This window comes from Eublepharis macularius, chromosome 2 (genome assembly GCF_028583425.1).
Source record: "Eublepharis macularius isolate TG4126 chromosome 2, MPM_Emac_v1.0, whole genome shotgun sequence".
Classification (NCBI taxonomy): domain Eukaryota; kingdom Metazoa; phylum Chordata; class Lepidosauria; order Squamata; family Eublepharidae; genus Eublepharis; species Eublepharis macularius.
Window position 1 is genome coordinate 178729415 of NC_072791.1, and position 20500 is coordinate 178749914.

A 20500-nucleotide genomic window follows, 5' to 3' on the forward strand; every position below is an offset into this window, starting at 1 on the left:
ATGAATGAATGAATGAATGAATGAATGAATGAACGGACAGACGGACGGACGGACGGATTTCTGGTTCAGAGCCAAATCTGCTACTTTACAATTGTAAAGTATAGACTGACATATAAAACCTTGGGGAACCATGGCTCATTATAGCAATAGGACTAGTCACTGTCATGCATTTCCTTTTCAGCAACCCATCTCCATAATCATCTGAAGGAAAGTAGCATATCCCTACATTAGGACTAGCAAAAAGTCATATATGGATCCAAATGGGAGAGGAACAAATGTGTGAAAAGAATAGAAGGATCAGGAATCTTTATTTCTGCAGCAGCACTCGAGTTTCACAAAGAGGCAGGAAAGTTCCACGGAGCATCCCTTTTATTCTCTCCTGACAGTTTTAGCTGGAATTAGAGGAATGAGACTCCTTATGTAGCAGCTTAAGCAGATCAGTGCTGAGCGGAAAGAACACCTGCTAACAGCACAAAGGATGCCGACTATCAGCAGTTAGGGTAGTCCTAAATTTGGAGAAAGAGCTAAATGATCCACAGTGCAATCCTAAACAGACTTACATCCTTCTAAATTCATTGACGAGGGTAACTCTGTTTAGGATCGCACTACTAACATGTTCTGCCAGTTTGTACGTAGTAATGAAGATTCAGCAAAAGCTCCCCACCCCAGCCAGTATAAACTAGCTTTTTTAAAGAAAGAGCTTGAGGTCAATGCTACTAAGATGATTATTTAGACACACTCAGGCTCCTTGTGTTCCAATCAATTTAGAATAAAGGAAACATAAAACAGGAGCCAGGCAATCCCATTTAGATTAATTGGAATAAAATGTCTTGTGGAGGAAGAATTGATTGTTTAGCTACCAAAAGCATTGTAAAGGTTGCAAACGAACAATTTCATTGGCTTCTAATGGTTTTCCAAAGTAAGGTTGCCAGACTGAGAATCCCAAGTCGATGGGAGACGTAATTCTATTATTCTGAAAAAATCATTTGCATATCTTCCATGCTGCATTTGGGCAAGCCTCCTCTGATATCTGCACATGTATTAGGCTCCTGCACCTGTGGAAAATTCACAGCTATAGGATACTGAAGGTTAAAGGCAGATTAAACTGTATACTCTCTCTACGACAGAAGATGGTTTGCAATTTGAGGTCCCTCTCACCAAATACAACATCCCACATGACAACTGGCAATAATATTCTCAAAATCACAACAGCCATATGAAAGTCAGAAGTCTCAAAGATTTTCCAGATAAGTCTTTGTAAAAGGAGCCATACCACGGCATATTCATTTGCTTCTTACAAAACTGTCCCTCTCTTAGGTCTTTTTCACAGAAAAGGGTTTTTTTTGCCCCTTAGCACTGCCAAGTGCTACCCAGCTGCAGTGGTGCCCATCTAGCACTACCCAGCTGCCATGATGGCTCCTTCTCTGCATTATAAAAACATTTCGGTCTAACTTTACAGCCTAAGGATGACATTGCCAGTAATGGGATGGCATAATTCAGAGATGTAGCTATTACTGCAGTCTGTAGATTAGCAAGCAGCTTTCAAAGATAGTACAAACTACAAAGGAAAAATGTGGGTGGTAAGAAATGGGATAAAAGAGGGACCTGTCTTATGTCAGGGCAACATTCAACAGGTGTTCCAGATACTAATTTGGCCACCTTCCATACTCTGGAGGGTATGAAATGTTGCTTCTAGGTTGATGCTATGAATCATTGTTTTCCAGGACTTGGGTTGGAAGTTTTACTACTGGATAACCATGATGACTTCCCAGAAACTGTGATGCTTGCTGAATGAACATCATTTGGCTAGTTCAGCCATGGCCCTGTTAGTTCCCTTTTGTGTTGGTAGCAGACCTTGCACAGTCAGACGCAAAAAAACAAAAAACAAAACAAAAACCCTGTTGAAGAATGGCTTGGTTTTTCCTCCACCACCACCCCTTTCTGAAAATCCCTTCTACTGGAATTTGTAAATGAGAAGCTAGCATCATTGCACAAAGGAGGGGAAAAGCTTAAGGAAATAAACCATAACAGAAGCATAATAGAAAGAAGTCAAAATGGATAAAAGCCTGAAGAAGCCATTTATTTGAATGCATGCTTAATATTCCGGGGAACAGCAAGAAAGGCAAGAATGGATCTCTCTAGGGAACTAAAAAATAAATAAATAATCATGCCCAGCCCTGCATCCCTGCACTAATACTCATCTGCAGTGCTGTTAAGATGCTATAGGAAGAATGGATATACCCAGCACAAATTATGGTCCTATGGGAAATTGATAGCCGAGTCATAAAAAAATTAGATTGCCCTGAGCGAAATAAACAAAAAAGACAACACTATATCAGTTAGGTATGAATTATTTGTAAATATTTCTTTTTAAAAAGATTTACTTACTTCTCTTTCTCTTTTTAGTTGCAGAAACTCAAGTAGCTTCCTTCTGAGTAGGCACACTTTTTAAAAAAGCTAGCACAAACTGCAATTTAGCTAGCAATTAATCCTTAATGTGATCTAATTATTCCTGACATTTGGGCATCAGGCACTATACTTCAGGGGCCATATTCTTCTCTGGCGCTGTAGGTAGGAGTTTGCATTGAATTTAAGTAAGCGAACCGCTGCCATCAGCTTTCAGTTAAATTAACTTCCTCTCTACAAACCTGATCTGGAAACAAAAGAGGCATAGGATAATTAACCATGGCTAAAGTGGAAGAAAAGCTGATGTTCCCCTGTGGCCATACTTTGCTGGTGATGCAAAATAAGGTGCAGTCAAAATCCTGCCTTTCCAAATGTGCAGCTGCACATTTTATTCCCAAAGACAGATAAATTGTGGGGAATAAGCATACCTGACAAGTCACAGAGACCTGTATCTGCACAATTCTGGACTCCGTTTAGAGATTTGCATACTTCTCGCTTCTCCTTGCAATGGTTGCAGTTTAGTGGAGGGGGAGGTGACCTCCGTAGCTCTCACTCTTCTCAAAGATGGCCACTGGGGATAGGATGATTTTAAACCTTGATTTATTTGTGATTGCAAAGTGCTTTAACACTCCAGGGTGAAATTCAGCTTCTTTGAGAAAGGCCAGCAGAAAGCTGATGCTTAAGTGTACCTGTGTGGATCATAACCCTTTTGCAGTAGAAAATAATTTTGGTCTTTCACAGGAGGGCCAAATTGTATTTTATACAAATTCTCAAAAGGAATATGAAGTATGATAAGCAAGGAGGTGCAAAAGGAATATGAGGTACAATAAAATACAATTTTGGTGTGGGTAGAAGTGAGAGAAAATGGGAATATGAAGGTAAATTGAAGCCTTAAGAAGTCAGAGTCTTTTGCAATTACTTCTCACCCAAAGGAACTGGACTAATCCTTGTTAATTAACTTAGTGTTTTTTGTATTTAAAGTCTAAATTCTTGTGACTTCCAACTTTTGACACTGATCAAGCTTGTGTTATTATGGAATAGCTTGTAAAGATATGTGTGTTTGGTATATATATGCTACAAAGTTACAGAAAATTCTCAGTTAATGGATATTAAGCCTTTCATGTAGACCTGACTCTTGAGTCCAGAGGATTTGGGGGACAGGGAGAGGCACATCAACACTGCGAAGCTGCTCAACATCACTTCTGGCAAAAAACTGGAAGTGATATCTAAGATTCACCAAACCATAGAATTTCTGACAAATCCTAGAGCATTGCCCCCAGTATCATGATGTCACTTCTGGTTTTGGCTGAAAATGACATTGGGCACTGACACACCCACTCCATTCGCCTCTGCCTGCCTTTGAAGTACCAGGGAGCAACAGAAGGGATCCCCAACAAGGCATCCCTAGTCTAGGACTCTCCAAAAGTTGTATGCTTTTTTTATGTGCATACTCTGAGTATCCAACCTAGTCCACTGCACGGACTAGATATTGGGGGGGGGGAACCAAAGATGTTTACTTTATCTGTGATACAATACAATTGTAGATTTTATTATTTCAGCATATTTTGCTCAACAGATATGATCTATAAACTAAACTTGTGTTTTTTAAATGAATTCATATATCTATTGTAGGAATGAGACGGTCACCAGAATCAACACCAAAGCCATGGTTTCCAGGGGAATAGGCCACAAACCTGCTATTTACTGGAATAGCCTCAAAAAAGCTGTTTTCACGAGATTCCAAGCCTACTTCAGAATAAACGAGGGACCTATTTTTGCCTTCCTGTCTCTGCCTTTGAAACCCTGGAGAATATGAGATTGCTCCCTTGGCTCCTAAAGAGCCGCAGTCCAGCAAGAGTTGTGTTTTTATTACCTTCTCTTTCCTGAATTGTAAATATAGGATGGGTATGGGGAAAGCTAAAACCTCCCTGACTGATAAAAGACCCAATAGGTTAGGGTATTGGTTCATCTTAAAGGTTAGTGCTAGATTCCAAACTTCCTGCGTTCCAAAAGCCCCTGGAAACTAAATCCTTTTAGCAGCTCATTTTTATTTACTTATTTATAGTATACCTTTCTCACTGAGACGCAAGGAGGATTATAGGATAAAGCAGTTAAACCAGACAGCATTGCACAGCCAATGAACAATGCAATTTCTCTAGGATTAAGAATTAGAAAACAAGGTGAACAAAAAAACTACCTAAGGCAAGGTATTCAATAAACAATACAGAAAGTGGATCAAAGGTATAAAACAGTGCAGTAAAAACAAGGTGGTATCAGTAATGACCACTGCCGTAGACTACAATCCTATTGTAATCCTATTCCAATATAAACGAGCCATTCTTGACTGTTCCATTCTCCTACAGTTCTGCTCTATTTTTAAAAATGCCCTGTTGTTTATTAATGTTACCTCCTGTTCTACAAAGTGGGAGCCAACTCTGAGAAAACATGAATGAGCAGCTTCCAATTCTATCCATCTTCTGAGCATGGAGTAGGGGGTCACTGGGGGTGTTGGGGAAGGTAGTTGTGAATTGTCTGCATTGTGCAGCAGGTTGGACTAGATGACCCCGGAGGTCCTTTCCAACTCTATGATTGTATGATTCAAGGATGAACCCATAATCCCTATTTCTACCTCCAGATTCTTCACAAAATGGCAAGGTCCACAGTGTCAAACTCTTGTTGATAATCTAGTAAAAATAACAGAGAGGCAAGCAAATTCACCTTGCTTAACTAGAATTTGTTAGCAGCTCTACAATTTTCTCCAAGGGTAAATCCATCTCCAGAATGTGTATCTTGAACACACTCTACACTGAGCCTACAGTGACTTCTTGGCCATTTCCCAAACCTTTCAGCAATAGCGACAAAACTTTCTACATACCCTTCTTTATACTGTGTTTCAGCTGGAGGTAACATTTTTATCTTGCCCTTCCTCCAAAAAGCAAAGGGCAGCATACATTGTTCTCCTATCCTCATGATGTTAAGAAGTTGATGTTGACAGAGACAGATTGGCCCAAGATCACCAAGTAAACTTTATGGTCAAGCAGCCATTTTTATCTAATCTCAGCTCTTCCCAAACTTAGTCCAACTCTTTAGTCACTTCAACATATTAGTAACATCAGTCCCAAGGCCTTTAGCTGCTGATTCCAAGCATAAATTGATGCAAGAGGGGCAGTGACCAGGGAAAACAGCTCAAGCTATAATGCTTATATATAATCCTTCCATCCCAATTTCTCAACATCAAAGGGAGCCTGGAAAAGATTATCTGTTATGATTCCATGTACTCACTGTTCCCTTTAAATAATATCTTCCATCACTCCTGGCTTCATGAGAGGGAGAGGTCAGATTAAAAGGCCTTCATCATCCTGGGACCAACTACACTTTCACTCCTCCCCTCTAAGTATCAGGGCTGGATTAAAGGTATAAGGGCCTACGGTAACAGGAGGTAAAGCCTAAGTATGTACTGCATATAATAGTAATAATGCCATCAAATCAGTCATCCAAAATTTATATATGCATATGTTAAGATATGTATTCATAAGAGCTTTGGAAAAGGGAAAGAAACTTCAGACTGTTACAACTGTTGCTGTATCCAATTTTGTTGCTGATGAGATGTTACAGACTTCGTTCATATTGACTTACACTATGTAGCTTACGCTATGATTTACTACAACTGCTTCTGATTGACAACACACAGTAAAACAAGAGCTCTATTAAATTATTCAGAATAAGCAAAACAGAATAGGTGAAACAAGGCAAGGCCTGATACTGGAGTGGACTAGGTCATGTGGCCCAGTCCACATCTGCTCAAGACTGCAGAAGCTCAGGTAGTTTTGAATGTTAACAACCTCCTCCCCTCCTGACTTCCTATGTGAATTATGTAGAAAACTAACATAGCAGGAAGAAAGGTTTGTCAGTCCTTCCCCTGATGTTCCATAGCTGCATGCAATTAAAAACAAACATAAGGAAAAATTCAAACTGAAAAAAATCCTTCATCTCTGATTGCCTGGAGTGCTACTGTCCACATTCTACATCCTTACCACCTCGCTGTTGTACATTATGATACTGTATCTTTAAGAAACAATAATGCTGAGCTAGTAGGGTGACTAACTTCTGGGTGGGGCCAAGGGTGCTCCTGGAATTTAAGTAGGTTTGATATTTACTCACTAAGGGTGGGAAATCTCCCACCCCAAACTCCCGTTGCTTGCGGGCACTCAAGTGGCTGGCGGAAGAAAAAAAACCTGTCATAGGCATGACAGCACTATGAAACTTCAGGGGAAAATAAGGAAGTGACGTCAGTCTGCTTTAGGAATCACTGGAAACTCTATGTTTTGGTACAGTTAGCATGCTCCTTGATAAAAATTACTCTGAAATATGATACAAGATCCAACAAGCAAAGTTTGGTTTGGGATATTAGTGGCATTTTTCTAACAGCAGTAGAGAGTGTGCTTAACCGAGGAAACAAGAATGGCAGGACATATGCATGTGGATAGATGGATAACAGTGCTGTACAGACATTTGGTAGGATTCTTGGTGATTTCTCTTCTAAATCAGAAAACATCAGCCCACCAAGGCAAATATTTACCATTCACATCACTAGAAGAGGCAGGAAGCTAACAGAACAATCACTGATGAAAAATGTTCCTTAGCAGTGGTGGGGAAAGGACAGTATATTTTAATACTACCTACCACTGGCAGACAGTAGGCTGTAGAATTGTGTTGTATTACTACTGATTTTTATTTCAGGGCTTAGAAAAATCTTTCACAAAAAACAGAGAGATCAAAGCAAGATCTGAAATACTTTGTGTGTTCTCTCCCCAAAGAAGACAGCAAAATGTTATCTTTGCCTGCTCGAATTGTTAGTAACTGGCAAGAATGCTTATTCAGACAATTTGTTTTATGTAAATAGTGTTCCTGTGAACGTACACATTTAAAGTTCAATGCTAAGATTTAGATCAATTTGTCAGTGAAAGTGAAAAACAGTGTATGCCACATCCTTTGTTAATTCTATTAGATTCACAGCAACTTCAGCCAGGTGAGGTTTGGACTGGTCCATTGATTCAGGTGCCCAGTCAAACTGGTTGGCTTTCAGTGCAGTCTCAAGCAGAATTAGACCCTCCTAAGCCAATTGACTTCACTGGACTTACCTACCAAGGTATAACTTTGCTTAGGATTGCACTTTTTGACTGCTGAAATAACTTGCAAAGATTCCCCTGAACAAGCAAGCTACCGGGGGAATTATTTTATGGTGGTCATTCAGTTTAAAAAACCAAATACATTAGAAAACAAGGCAATCCTTTCTGAAGCAACTAACTTTACCAATCCATTATGAACCATGCAAATATTTCTCTCACTCAATGCAACTGGAATGCCAACAACATTGCTGAAATTAGAATAGCTGCTAAAGTAGCATAGTAGGGAACTGATCCATTTAGAGCAGCATTTAAGAACAACTGTTTGTGAATTCTGATCACATTGTGAAAGAACAGCAGCTGATGGCTTTGTCCTCTGTGGACAAAAAGCAATTGAGTGTTTGTTTTGAACATCAGAAATGCTGGTTCAAACTCCCAGCCTCCCCCAACAGACTCATCATGAATTATAAAGCATCCCATCGTGCAATACTTAAAACCTTACTTTTGTTTGTTATTGGCCAGTTTACTGTGAATTCTTCAGTGACTTCAGCATATGTCAATAACATGATATTGGTACTTCTGTGAAAGATGAATCTGACTTGGCAAAGTCTCATACCAGGTACAGCAAATAGGAGCCTTGGGGAGAAAAAGGTGTCTGAGACAGGGTGGCAGATGGGGTGGACAGTAGCTTGATGAACAGGAACTGTTGGGCCCCATAGTGAAAAAGCATCTAGGCTGAAATGAAAGGCTGGAGAAGAAGCTGGGTGCAAAGGGAAGAAGGGGCCATCAAAAATGACTGGGGTAGAATATCTCACAAAGTCTAAGAAAACAGAATGCCTGGCATAGAAGACAGAAAATGGAGAGATAAGCTTGAAAAATTAGTGCAAGGATGGTCCTTAGAAACAGGTGTTTTAAAGAGAGAAAATCAATACCCCTTAAACACATCAAATGAAGATAGCACAATGTCAATGGAGTTGTCCAATCCATTATTGTTTCCCCATTAAACTCTTCATTCTTCTTTGATTCCCATCAATAAGTGCACTTGAGCACAGGAAACAATGTCCCTGCCGTTTGCTGTTTCAATAAGTGTTATCCTAGATTATGGTTTCAAAAAGGCAAGGCTAGCTTCTATACATTGTACCTTACAGTGTTTTTGTTGGGAAAGCATGGGTGAAAATATGTTAAAAGGAGATTTCATAACCAGGTAACTTATACATTGACACATATAGGAAAACACAAGTGGTTAGCAGCTTCTGGTAGGACCTGGCTGTAGCAAGGATTCATAGGGCTAGAGTTATGTAATGATTAGGGTATTGGACTACAACTGGGGAGACCTGAGTCCAAATCACTACTCAGCTATGAAGTTCACGGGATAATCTTCCACCAGCTATACTTCCTCATCCTAACATGCTGTGACAAAAAATGTGCTGTGCTGTGACAATAAAATGGAGACAAGAGAACTGAGTACCCTAAACTCCTTGGAGAAAGGGCTGGATAAAAATTTTGATAGATATGCTATATATTGAATTACGGTGGCAAAAAACCCTGAGCCTGCACAGTTCTATCAACAGTTGGATAATAGATAGAAAATTATAGCAATTATATAATGCATGAAGGATCATGGTATTAGTTTTCATGACTTTCCGTTTCTTATCCAGTAGAATTTGTCTAGCTGAAATTAAGTGCTTAGTTTTCTCTCTATGGGATATTGAGAAAACTCACTGCCAAACTCATAAGACTGCTGAATTTTGTATGATGCACAAGTCAGAAGCTGGTCCTCTTCTGAACTAAAAATGGGAACTTCATTTAAGACAGGCAAACTCCACTGAATAGGAAAATGAAAAATCATTAACAATTATCGTTGGAAGCACTGCATACTTTAACCTGGAACTAATAAGAAGAGAGGATGCATACAAATTCTGCATTAGGATTGCCAACCTCCAGGTAAGGCCTGGAGATTTCCAGGAATAAAAATTGACCTTTGGAGGGTAAAATCTATTGCATTATTCCCCACTGAGGTCCCTCCCCTCCCCCAAATTTCCCATCCCCAGGATTCACCCCCAAATCTCCAGGAATTTTCCAGCCCACAGCTGGCAACTCATTCTACACAGGGAAATAGGCAACCATTTTTTACCTCTAAAAATGAAAATGTGCAATGAGAATGTAAAGGCATTTTCCACATTCTGAATTTTTAAAAAATCAAAAACTAAACCCAAACTACAATGAGATTCTCTTCATCTCTCTCATTTTGAAATTCGGAATTACCTGACGGTATTTCCAAAGCATTAGGATTTCTTTATTGTTTCATATTTTATTTATGAATTTTGCACAGCATGTGGTGTTTGCTATAGCTTTCCATTTCTTCTATTCATGTCTTTTTTTTCTTTCTCTGTGACTGATGTACATGTGCACACTGGTAAACCTCTGGAAAAAAGAAAACTTACAGCATACATATAGTTGTCTTACAAAAAATCTGTGCTTTTATAGCAGTGCATGGGAACATATGTGCACATCAATAAAATACTGATTCAAAGAAAAGTTTGATACAATCACACATCCAATCATGTTTAAAATCTTTGATTACTGCAGGGGTATACATTGGGGGGGGGAGGAAGAAAGCTATGGCATGTTATGTATGATCTAATTCTGGTATTAATTTTAGAAATACTCCCACTTCAGAAATGAAAAGGAGAACAATATGGTGCAGTGAGAAATTTTGGAACAGATTTTCCTGATTAAGATTTAAAATAATCTTTGGTTAATAAATTAAACTAAGAGTGACTTTCAGGAATAACTAATACTTCCAAAAAGGAGGAATGCCATAAAGTCCCAGCTATCCTGCCAAGTCACTCCATTAACACATTCTAAGCTCTGCCCACCAAAACTCCTTCAACCTGTTCTACTACAGATCTGTCAATGACCTTGTAGCCCAAATGGAACCTCCAAGATAAGAAGCAAAATAATTCTGAGTACCTGATGCTAGAAACAAATGAAATGGGACAGATACAGTTTCCATACCTTGTTTGTGAACCTCCTTAAGACTAGCCACTGTAGAGACTAGAATTCGGTATAGAAGGATACTAAGATGATACCTCAAAATGTGTTCAAACCAGAGATGGGGCCTTGGCCCTAAACCACACCAAGCTCTAAACCACAGCAGAACAGGCTAATGAGATTAACAGGCACAGTGAGCTCAATATCTAATTAGGTGCATGGGAATAAAGGCTTCCAAGCAGATCTTCATTTGACCCTCAAAATCAAAAAAGAACTGATCCTTATGTGTTTACTGCAGGCAAATGCAGAGTCAGTCAAAGCTTCCTTGTTATCTCATACTAAACATCCTTCATCCAAGCACCATCAAATGAAATAAGTGAAAACTTGCTCAGCACCAGCATCAAACAAGAGAAAAAAAGCTTCAGCAATACAACAAAAGATGCCTCGGCAACTGGATGTAGGGGGAGCTCTGTTTTGTAGTCTCTATGTAAATAGTATAATTAAGTGAGTGTGTTGGCAACAGGGTAGCCAGCCTTCCTTACCATCAAAGTGGGGGACAGAGGATTGCAAAGCAAGTGGGGCGGGCAATTCTTCTACTTTTCATCCCTCACTCACTTGGCCATTGGGTAGGGAAAGAGGGGGGGATGCAGACAGGAGCACCCAGAGCATGTGGTGGAATGACACATGCACATGTTCCCAAGGCCCTAATGATGTCACTTCTGGTTGAAAACTGAAAGCCATGGAGTCTCAGTGAGGCCAAAATTGGTCCCCTGAGACTCTGGCCGTCATCACACGGGCATCTGTTCTGTTAAATTTACAGCATATAGCGTCATCGCTGATATCGGCACAGTAACGTTTCTTTGGGTCACCTCGCATTTCTTCGCGCTCCCAGCTGTCCACACCTAAGCGCTCTGTTCCGTTCTCTCTAATGGGTGCAGAAGCAGCTCCTCCCCCTTTAAAAAATTTTTTTTTTGGCGTTTAATTCCGCTATGACGGAATAACATTAGCTTCCTAATCTACTGCTGTTTCCTGAATAATCTGAAATCCATGTGCACAACTGAAGTTGTTGTCAGCTGGATGAGGCTGCAGTCTTCCGCGCCTAAGATCCTCTCGGTAACGCAAAACTGAAAGCGGAAGTTGGATAGAATGGTTGCGGAGTTTAAAATTTTCCCGCGCAAAAAAAATAAAGGCATTATATCGCTATAACATCGTAATTTTAAACAAAAACGGAAAATGACTGAACATGGCCATTTTTAGCGAGGTGTGGTTTTGGGTTAAAATAAAAATTTCTCTAATGGCAATTCAGTCATTTTTACTTGTTTTCTTCAGCAGAAAATTTTCATTGTGCGATGTTGTTATAGCGATATAAGGACATTATTACAAAAAAAAAAGGGGGAGTTGTGGGAGAAATGGATTCTGGGATTGAGGAGAGAAAAAAAGGGTGGGCCTATGGCATGGCGAGGTGAAAAACATCAATGTGAGGCATTCACACTGAGGCACAAAATATCGCGACTATCAAGCACAAAGCAGAAGAGAGAAAATCGCATCAGTGTTGGAATAAGGTAGGTGTTTGCCGGGAAATTGCGCCATTTTCGCGCTAAATAGAAGCCCGTGTGACGACGGCCTCCATTTTCCAGTTTTGGACTGGAAGTGACATCACTGGGATCACTGGGGTGCATGCACACGCCATTTTGCCCAGTGCTCCTGTGCCTCCTGGCCTGCCTCCCCCCTCCTTTCATCCTCTCTAACAAGGTGAGCAGAGGGGGTGGAAGATGGGGGTGGAGGATTCCCCATCCTACCAGGGGACTGGGATCCCTAGCTGCCAAACAGGCATAAAACTGGGTTCTCCTTTCTTGGGGGAGGAAAAAAAGCAAGAAATAGCCCAGAAAAGATGGAAACTAGCCCAGAGAAATGAAAAGGAGAAACAGCTGCCTGGCCAAACAAAAAGTAATGTTTGTGCATGAGAAACTTTAGCCTTTCCTAAATTTCAATCTTGATGTGGAAGCCTTCCCCCCCCCCCACACACACACACTTTTCTGGATATTTCCACAAGAAACCACCATCAACCAGTTGTCTGGCAACAACCATGAAGCAACACCTGGTTTTCCAATGCACAGTATGTGGAAAAACCTTAGTTCGCAACTGTACTCTAGACTGCAGAAAGCAATCTCCTCCAAATTAAACAAAAAGAACTTGGGGAAAGTGTGCAGTTTAAAAAGATGGAAGACAGAGCAGTAGCTGCTGTTCCATCAGCAGCCATCTCTTTACATGAGCCAGCCTGCTTCCAGAAGTGTACCCCTCCATTTTAAAAAATCAATCTGCGTTTACTTTTATGGTGTTTTTCCCCCTGTCCTGAACATGGCTGTTCAGTGTGCTGTGCATCCAGAATACAGAGTCGCCTGGGTTAAATTCAGAATGAAGTGTGCCATCATTATTGGCAAGTGGTAAGCATTAGCATTTTTAACAGCTCTTATGCTAAGTAGTAAGTGATTCTCATGGGAAGGATGAAGTTGGAGTAAGTACTAGCATAAGAGGCTGCTGTAGATACTCTGTGTGTGACAACAGCTCAAAGAGGCTTATTTTTATTTATTTAATTGAAGCATTTCCAACTTGCTTTCTCTGCACTTGAAGAGGCTTCCATAAAAATAGAAAAAAAACAACATCAACTGTAAGAATGAAAATGTATTAAAACAACACATTTAAAAGAAATAAATAGTTGCTGAACAGCCATTTAAGAAACAAGAGTCCAGTAGACCCTATGAGACTAACAAAATCTGTGGTAGGGTATGAGCTTTTGTAATTACTGTTCACTTCTTCAGATACCCTCAAACACTTCTTCAGATACCTGCAGTATCTGAAGAAGTGAGCTGTGACTCACAAAAGCTCATACCCTACCACAAATTGTGTTAGTCCTATAGGTGCTACTGGACTCTTGCTCTTTTCTACTTCTACAGAAAGACCAACAGAGCTACCCATCTTGATGTATCTCCATGGAAGCCATTTAAGAGAGAAAACAGAGCATCTATAAACCACAGCAAACTCCTTACTCGCAGCCAATTTTCTTATTCCGTGAAGGGAAGGCCCTCATAGTGGAGTGCATCCTGTTCAATATAAATGCCATGAAAACTTGTATAAGAGAAAATCTCTAAAGTGTACAGGAGACAGACCATGAACTGTATCTTGAATGTGGCCCACAAGCTTTCTGGCAATCACTGCAGTTACTTCAAAACAGGCTGCATATCTTTATGCTCCCGGTAAGCAACAGAGCATAATACTGCCATTCTTAATTACCTTTAAAGGGAGACATACACAAAACTCATTACAGCAGTCAATCTAAAAGTTAAGCTTGTCAAGCCACCTCTTCTTTCAAAAGGGAATCTCTTCTACCCCAGTAAATAATGTGCCAAATCTGATATAAATGATAGTGCAAACAATGATAGATTTTTTTAAAGGTTCCCTTATTATTTATTATCATTTATTTATTTCTATACTTCTTCCTATGTACACAGTAGTTACTCACCACTTTTAAAAATACCTGCTGAAAGTAGCCTAGCAGAAACAGCATCTCACTTGTTTGAAAACTGACCCACAGATCGGTCAGCCAATCTAGATGCAGATTGACGATGTGAGTCTATAATTGACTGACATCTGCTTGATCTGGCACAAGAAACTTGCTGCACCAACTTCTAGTTTTTGACATCCTCCTCACCCCCAAACTCTTGCTGTTTGATCACTGGCCACAGAACAAAAATCCTCAATTTGTTCTTCAGTCAAGAAACAAGAGGATATGAAGCTTTAATATAATCTCATCAGTAGACTGAAATCATGAGGAGAAGCCTGAAGGGTTCTGCTCTGGTCTCTAATAGCTCTTGGCCACACGAAAAACAAGATTTTTTTATGATGATGATTAAACATGTTTTATTAAAGCCTTCTCTGACATTTTTCATACTTTGCTTCTTTCACCTATTACCCCTTTTTTCATTTTCTCCTTTTCCATTTCCCTTTGAGGTCTCCGTGTTCCTCTTACTTTTGTTGCAAATGACATTTGGTATACTATTAATTTTTTCTCCCTTTGTCTGCCTTTGCTCCTGCCCTCTGTAGCTAATCTACTAGGTCAGAAAGGAAATATGGAACATATGCTTGGATTATATTCTTCATTATAAAGTGAGACATGAACAAAACACCTCTTCATTCTTTCAATATATATTTCTACAATGAGCGAAGCCTGCTACGCCATGAAAACTCATTTGAGGATATTTTTAAAAGAATCAGAATCCACTTTTTAAAACTGAACCTAACCATCAGAAATATTACAGTTCCAAATGAGAAGCCACCTCCTTTACTTACAGGTATCAACAGATTCATCTGATTCATCGGGACAATCCGGTTCTCCATCACAGAGCCAGTTCTGAGACACACAGGTCACTTGATCATGGCAAAGAAACTCGCCTACGTCACACAAGTGATCTTCTGTAAACAAGAAAATGTTAATAATGAAATGATTAATGGATAGTTGGAAATAAAAATGATAATGTGTCTGCTCAATGAAATGGAAATGTAAAACAAATACATAAAACAACACAAAATGTACTTCTTCAGCACTAAAATAACTACAATTAAGGTCGTTATAAAACAAGTCAGGTGAAGAATTATCAGGATGATGTACCAAAGTAGTACAGATGACAGACTAGACTGAGGCAACTACAGTTCGAGTGCTCACCGAGAGTCTCTCTACACAAGACAAACTACACGAGGATGGTCAAGTGAAGGGAGATGCAATCTTAGCAGAAACAGTTTCACCTATCTAGAGCTGGCAAAGATTGCTCCTCAGAGGGTTTATTTCCTTTTTGCCTCCTTCAAAGAGGAAAGGCTTGTTAGGCAGGGTAAATTTTATTTCTCCCCAGCTTCTTTTGCTTTGCTCAGGGCCAATTTCGGCCCCAAACAGGCAAAGCATGGGGGCACTCCTGCTAGTAGCATGACAACATCACTTCCAACAGTGACATTATTACATTCAGCCTGGAAGCAAGTGTGTGCTTTGTGCACATGCAAAGTAAAGAACACCAGTGAGTACCGCTCCTCCGTCCCCCCCCCTCCAGTTGCCTGGGAAAACTGGCAAACCTAATGTAGGTGCACTGCTGGTGAATGGCCAATAGTGGCCACTTAACCAAAGAAAGATTTTTATTGGATTACAGTAGAATACAAAATACAGACAGCACACAGTATGTACTAAGATACTAGGCACTAGGCTAACAGCTAATAAAAAGAAAAGAACAAAAAAGTTACTAATGTCTAACTATTATTTGCAAGAGAGAAAAAATATGTGGACATCCACCGAGGATGGGTATACATCCCCTATTGGAGAGTCAGGGAGTAGACACGCCCTTCTCTACCTCCCTCCTTTCTCCCCGGCAGATGAACCACATATATAAAAGGCTGTAGCCCTTTTAAAACCCTCTCCATTTCTTAGGGGGGGGGCGGGATTTCCCTCTCTCCTAGGGAGTTAGGACCAGTCTCCCTAATTCCATGACCAAACTGCTCTCAGGCACATAGATCATGTCTCTTATGGCTTTGGTTTTATACTGACACCCAAAGGCTAGAAAAACATACAAGGAGAGGTGTCAGTTTGAGCAAATGGTGTACTGACCTGCCAGTTTTTATTGCCCTCTCCTTCCTGAGAAAAGATCCCTTTTCTCAGGGCATGATTAGAAATGTGAATTAATGGCCAGCTTGGCATCTACAGGCTGGTCTGATGATATATCTCCCTTAGCATGACATACAGGTTTAAGGCTTTTGCTTTACATTGTTAAGAAAATTATTATGTTTGTCTTTTGTACATCTGTTGTAGCTGCATTAAATACCCATAGTATTGAGATGCAGGATAAAAAACAACACGTAAGTAAGTAAGTTTTTAAAAAGCCATTCATCACATGCCATCAATTTGCTATTATTTTCTTATTAGCCCATCATACCACAAAGTGATATGTTAATTTCCTCAATAATGAATTACTGTGCTATATGCTTGTACATAGCTTACATGAATGGCTGATCAACTGACTTATCTTAGCATAAATTCTCTTTGCCACAGCATGCAATTTTCAGCCTCATAATTATTTTTTAAAGCCTTCCGGTATTTATTCCTTTGTTAGATGAGTTAAACAGTAAAGGAGATTTAAAAACTTTTTTAAAAAACCCCTAAACAACAAAATAGGCTGTTGTGAAATCCACTGGGATTAATTGTCATCTCAGACAACAGTTATATATAGCATTGGTGTAATCAGGGCACTGAAGTGCCTCTGGTGTGCTTGCTAAAGCAGTCTCTAAGCTTTGAAGAAAATTCTTATTGTTTCATAACGTTAGGGACAGTTACATATTATCCCTCTGGGAAACAGGACTTGGAGCAGGTTGTTACAAGCACCCTACTTATTTTATTGGTACCCAGATACACTATTTTCAAGGTCAGTTTCTGAAAGTATCAATGGTGGCTCATTGAAATGGATGAATTTCTACCTACAAGGTAGCTCACTGTTTTGATTTATTAAGAATACCGAGTGCACTATTTTCTTGGCTCAGTAGAAGAGTTAAGTAATGTTTTGCATGTAAGCACTTATAAAGCAAACCAGATTGCTGAATGGTGGGAACAAATGTTGTTTTAAGCCACCTTGCCTTTATTTTTAAAAAAATCTACATGCTAATTAAAATTCCGGATTATAGATCACATGGTGAAGGTTAAGTTTAAAGGAGCTCAAAATGTCTCTTTAGTGTACTACTTTTCAAAAATATACCTGAAACCAAAACAGAAGGGAAATGTATCCTCTATTAGTGAGTAAATATTGCTTACTTGCCTTGAGCCTTCATAATGTTACAAACTGCAAGTAGTATGCTACAGTATATGCAGGAAAGCCTTTATAGCAATATTAGTAGTACTATTTATGTTCAGAACAGTCTGGTGAGGAACTAGTTTTTAAGCAAACTTAAACTGCCTTATAATGTCTGTGATGACAAAGGCCAGTTCACTGAAGGGAGTCATCAATTTGTATGAACAATGTATTGCAAGATTGTTATATTTCTCCCAACCATCAATTTTAATGCAATAAATGCACAGCTCTGACTCAGTTGTTGATTCAGACATATTTCTCAAAGAAGGCTTTTGCAGACATACTGCAGTTTGCTAGAACCCCAAATATAATAATATGCACTATTGGTGTATGCAATATGGTTACAAGATGATTGCCATATCTCCCGTAAAGTAAATTGCTCTTGCTGCCTCCTATCATAAGGAGTGAATGTGCATGAACAGGCTATGATTTCTTTACAGTTAACAGTGACGAACCATCAGCTGGCAACATTCAGTGTCATGGTCAAAATGAAGAATGATCCAGCCAGCAGATCTGCAGGTTAGAGGTAAAACACCCTACTTTTTCGATGGTTGTTGTGGATTTTCCGGGCTGTATAGCCGTGGTCTTGGCATTGTAGTTCCTGACGTTTCGCCAGCAGCTGTGACTGGCATCTTCAGAGGTGTAGCACCAAAAGACAAGAGATCTCTCAGTGTCACACTGAGCCACTAAGAGATCTCTGTCTTTTGGTGCTACACCTCTGAAGATGCCAGTCACAGCTGCTGGCGAAACGTCAGGAACTACAATGCCAAGACCACGGCAATACAGCCAGGAAAATCCACAACAACCATCGTTCTCCGGCCGTGAAAGCCTTCGACAATATACCCTACTTTTTCGTTCACAAACCCAGAACAACAGGTGTTAATATTTACATGCTTGTTGACAGTTCAAAGAATTCTTGCAGATCCTATGCATGTTTACTCAGAAGTTCAGTAAATTCACTGGGGCTGAATCCCAACTACCATTTCACTGAACTTTGCAGACTTACACTGCAATGGGCTTAGACTGGAGTAAGTCTTCTTAGGATTACACTGTCAGTGTTTCTGTTCTGGGATGGGATGTTCCAAGATCATGTTTGTTCGGGGCAAAATGTAGGAATCTCTGTAAGAATTCTGTGGATCTTAACAGCTGTGAAAGCTAGAAAAGGTAGCTGAAGGACACAAAAGACTGTGAACCATCACTACCATTAAGTTAGACGCCTTTCTTCTCAGCTACATTTCATTATAGTTTATACTTTTATCTTCTTTAATAAAATACCCCTTTCCCTCCTTGATTTCTACTGCCAGTCAAAATTCATCAGAACCAGACTAATGCCTGCAATAATGAATAGAAATGCATGACAGCAACCTATGAATAGCAACATAAATGTCTAAGTAAATGGAAGAACTGGCTAAGAAATATATGAAGAGAGAACTGTCTTATCACCAATTTCAAGGATAATGAGAGTCAGAGAGGGAGAAAAAATACCTTTGTTATGTGAGGCAAAGGTAAAAAGACAGAAAAGCTTGATGTCATTTCTAGAAAAAAGTAGAGTTCTATTTTTGTGACTGAGTTTATTGACAACAACATTTGCAATTATTGATGTGAAGCCTGTTCTCAATTAGTTCAAAAGGAAATGTCTAGGATTTGGTATTTGGTATTATGTTTGTTTGTAGGAGATAAATGGGCATACTGGATGTGGACGAGCTCCACTTTTCTTTCCTCATTCCCAGTTTTATTTCACTTTCCAACTCTTTTGTTCCAATTTCTGGTATTATATTGTTACAAATGAGTGATATGTGCTGTATTCAGCCTTGGTCTGGCCAATCATTTTGTTTACCTAGCACCTATCTAAAAATTGCACCGTTCCTTTCTTACTAACAGAAAGGAAGGAAGGATGGACGGACGGACTACAGGCTCTGTGCCTCCTGTAGAACCTGTAGATTAATCCATTTTTAGGCCAGCCATTCACTTGGTGAAAATCCTATGAATATACATGATGGTGCTCCAATGAAAAGACTTGTTCCAGATTCTCAGAGAGTATGCACTGACACATAGTTTAATGTTGTGTTGTCAATATACCACTGGAATCATTTACCTCCCAGGTAGGTCTGTAGATGCACTCTATGAAGAAACATTTGCTCCAGATTATCAGAGTAAACACGTTAGATCATTTATCCAATAATAAGACTACATCTAACATCACAACTATTTTCAGCTGCACAGGAGTACTCATATTGAATCACATGGATGTTTTCACCCAGTTAGTGCTGTACCTTTGGTTGGATTAGTGCCCACACTCCTTAGTGGAAGCAGATCCCATGCTGTTTGTGGGTGGGTTATGAAGGGGCTGTGGACGCTTTTTTCCTACATGCATCTTTTTTGGAATAACAGATGGCGAAGCAGACTTTTTATCTAATGCTATATACACTAAAATCTCTCATTATTGTTTCAAACTAAATGAATATAGAATGTAAAGAAATTTCAAATACCTGTTTAAAGGATAGATTTAGTGGATAGCCTCTGTCTCCCATGGCCTTAATATGACTATCGCAGATTATGTGCTGTTTCCTGTTTGTGCTATAATAGCTACATTTTGTTGGAAAGTACAGGGTTTTAATAGTTCTGCATATTACATCTGATATTGCAACTAGGTTAAAATATTCTATTGATATTGTAACTGGGCTTAAAAATTCTTCTTTTGGATGTTCGTTCCAAAGCCATCCCTTACCTCTTACATCATAGCTAAAGCTCCCATACAGCTGAGCAGTGTAAAATAAGGCGGTCACAAATGTTTACATTACTTTTACATTTAAAAATAACAAACTAGTAGTACAATCCTTAGCAGAGTTACACCTTATTAAACCCATTTAAGCCAGTTTAGGTAGGTGAAATTCTGTTTAGGGCTGTATTAGATTACCTGTTCAGTCTAATTATTATTAGCTTTCTTCCATGTTGTATCAGAGGATCAAACTTGGCATGTCACCTGCAAACTCCCAAAGGTTTTTTAAATGGTAAAAGGCAGCTGTTTGGAACCACTTTTTTTTAACAGATTTACCATTTCATCCTAGCCTCTGTCAGCCCTTGAGAGTTGCTATGTGT

General features: G+C 39.5%; 1 protein-coding gene across 1 annotated transcript in view; it reads right to left on the reverse strand.

Annotated features, from left to right (window-relative positions):
* The window catches only part of LRP1B (LDL receptor related protein 1B), a 1076743-nt gene extending 1061263 nt beyond the window's left edge, over positions 1-15480 (reverse strand). The window contains exons 1-2 of the mRNA XM_054970106.1: positions 15378-15480; positions 14874-14996 (exon numbers count right to left, since the gene is read on the reverse strand). Of these exons, the coding sequence (XP_054826081.1) occupies positions 14874-14996; positions 15378-15480 (226 nt within the window). The remainder of the gene's footprint in view (positions 1-14873; positions 14997-15377) is intronic.
* Between the last annotated feature and the right edge of the window lie 5020 nt (positions 15481-20500).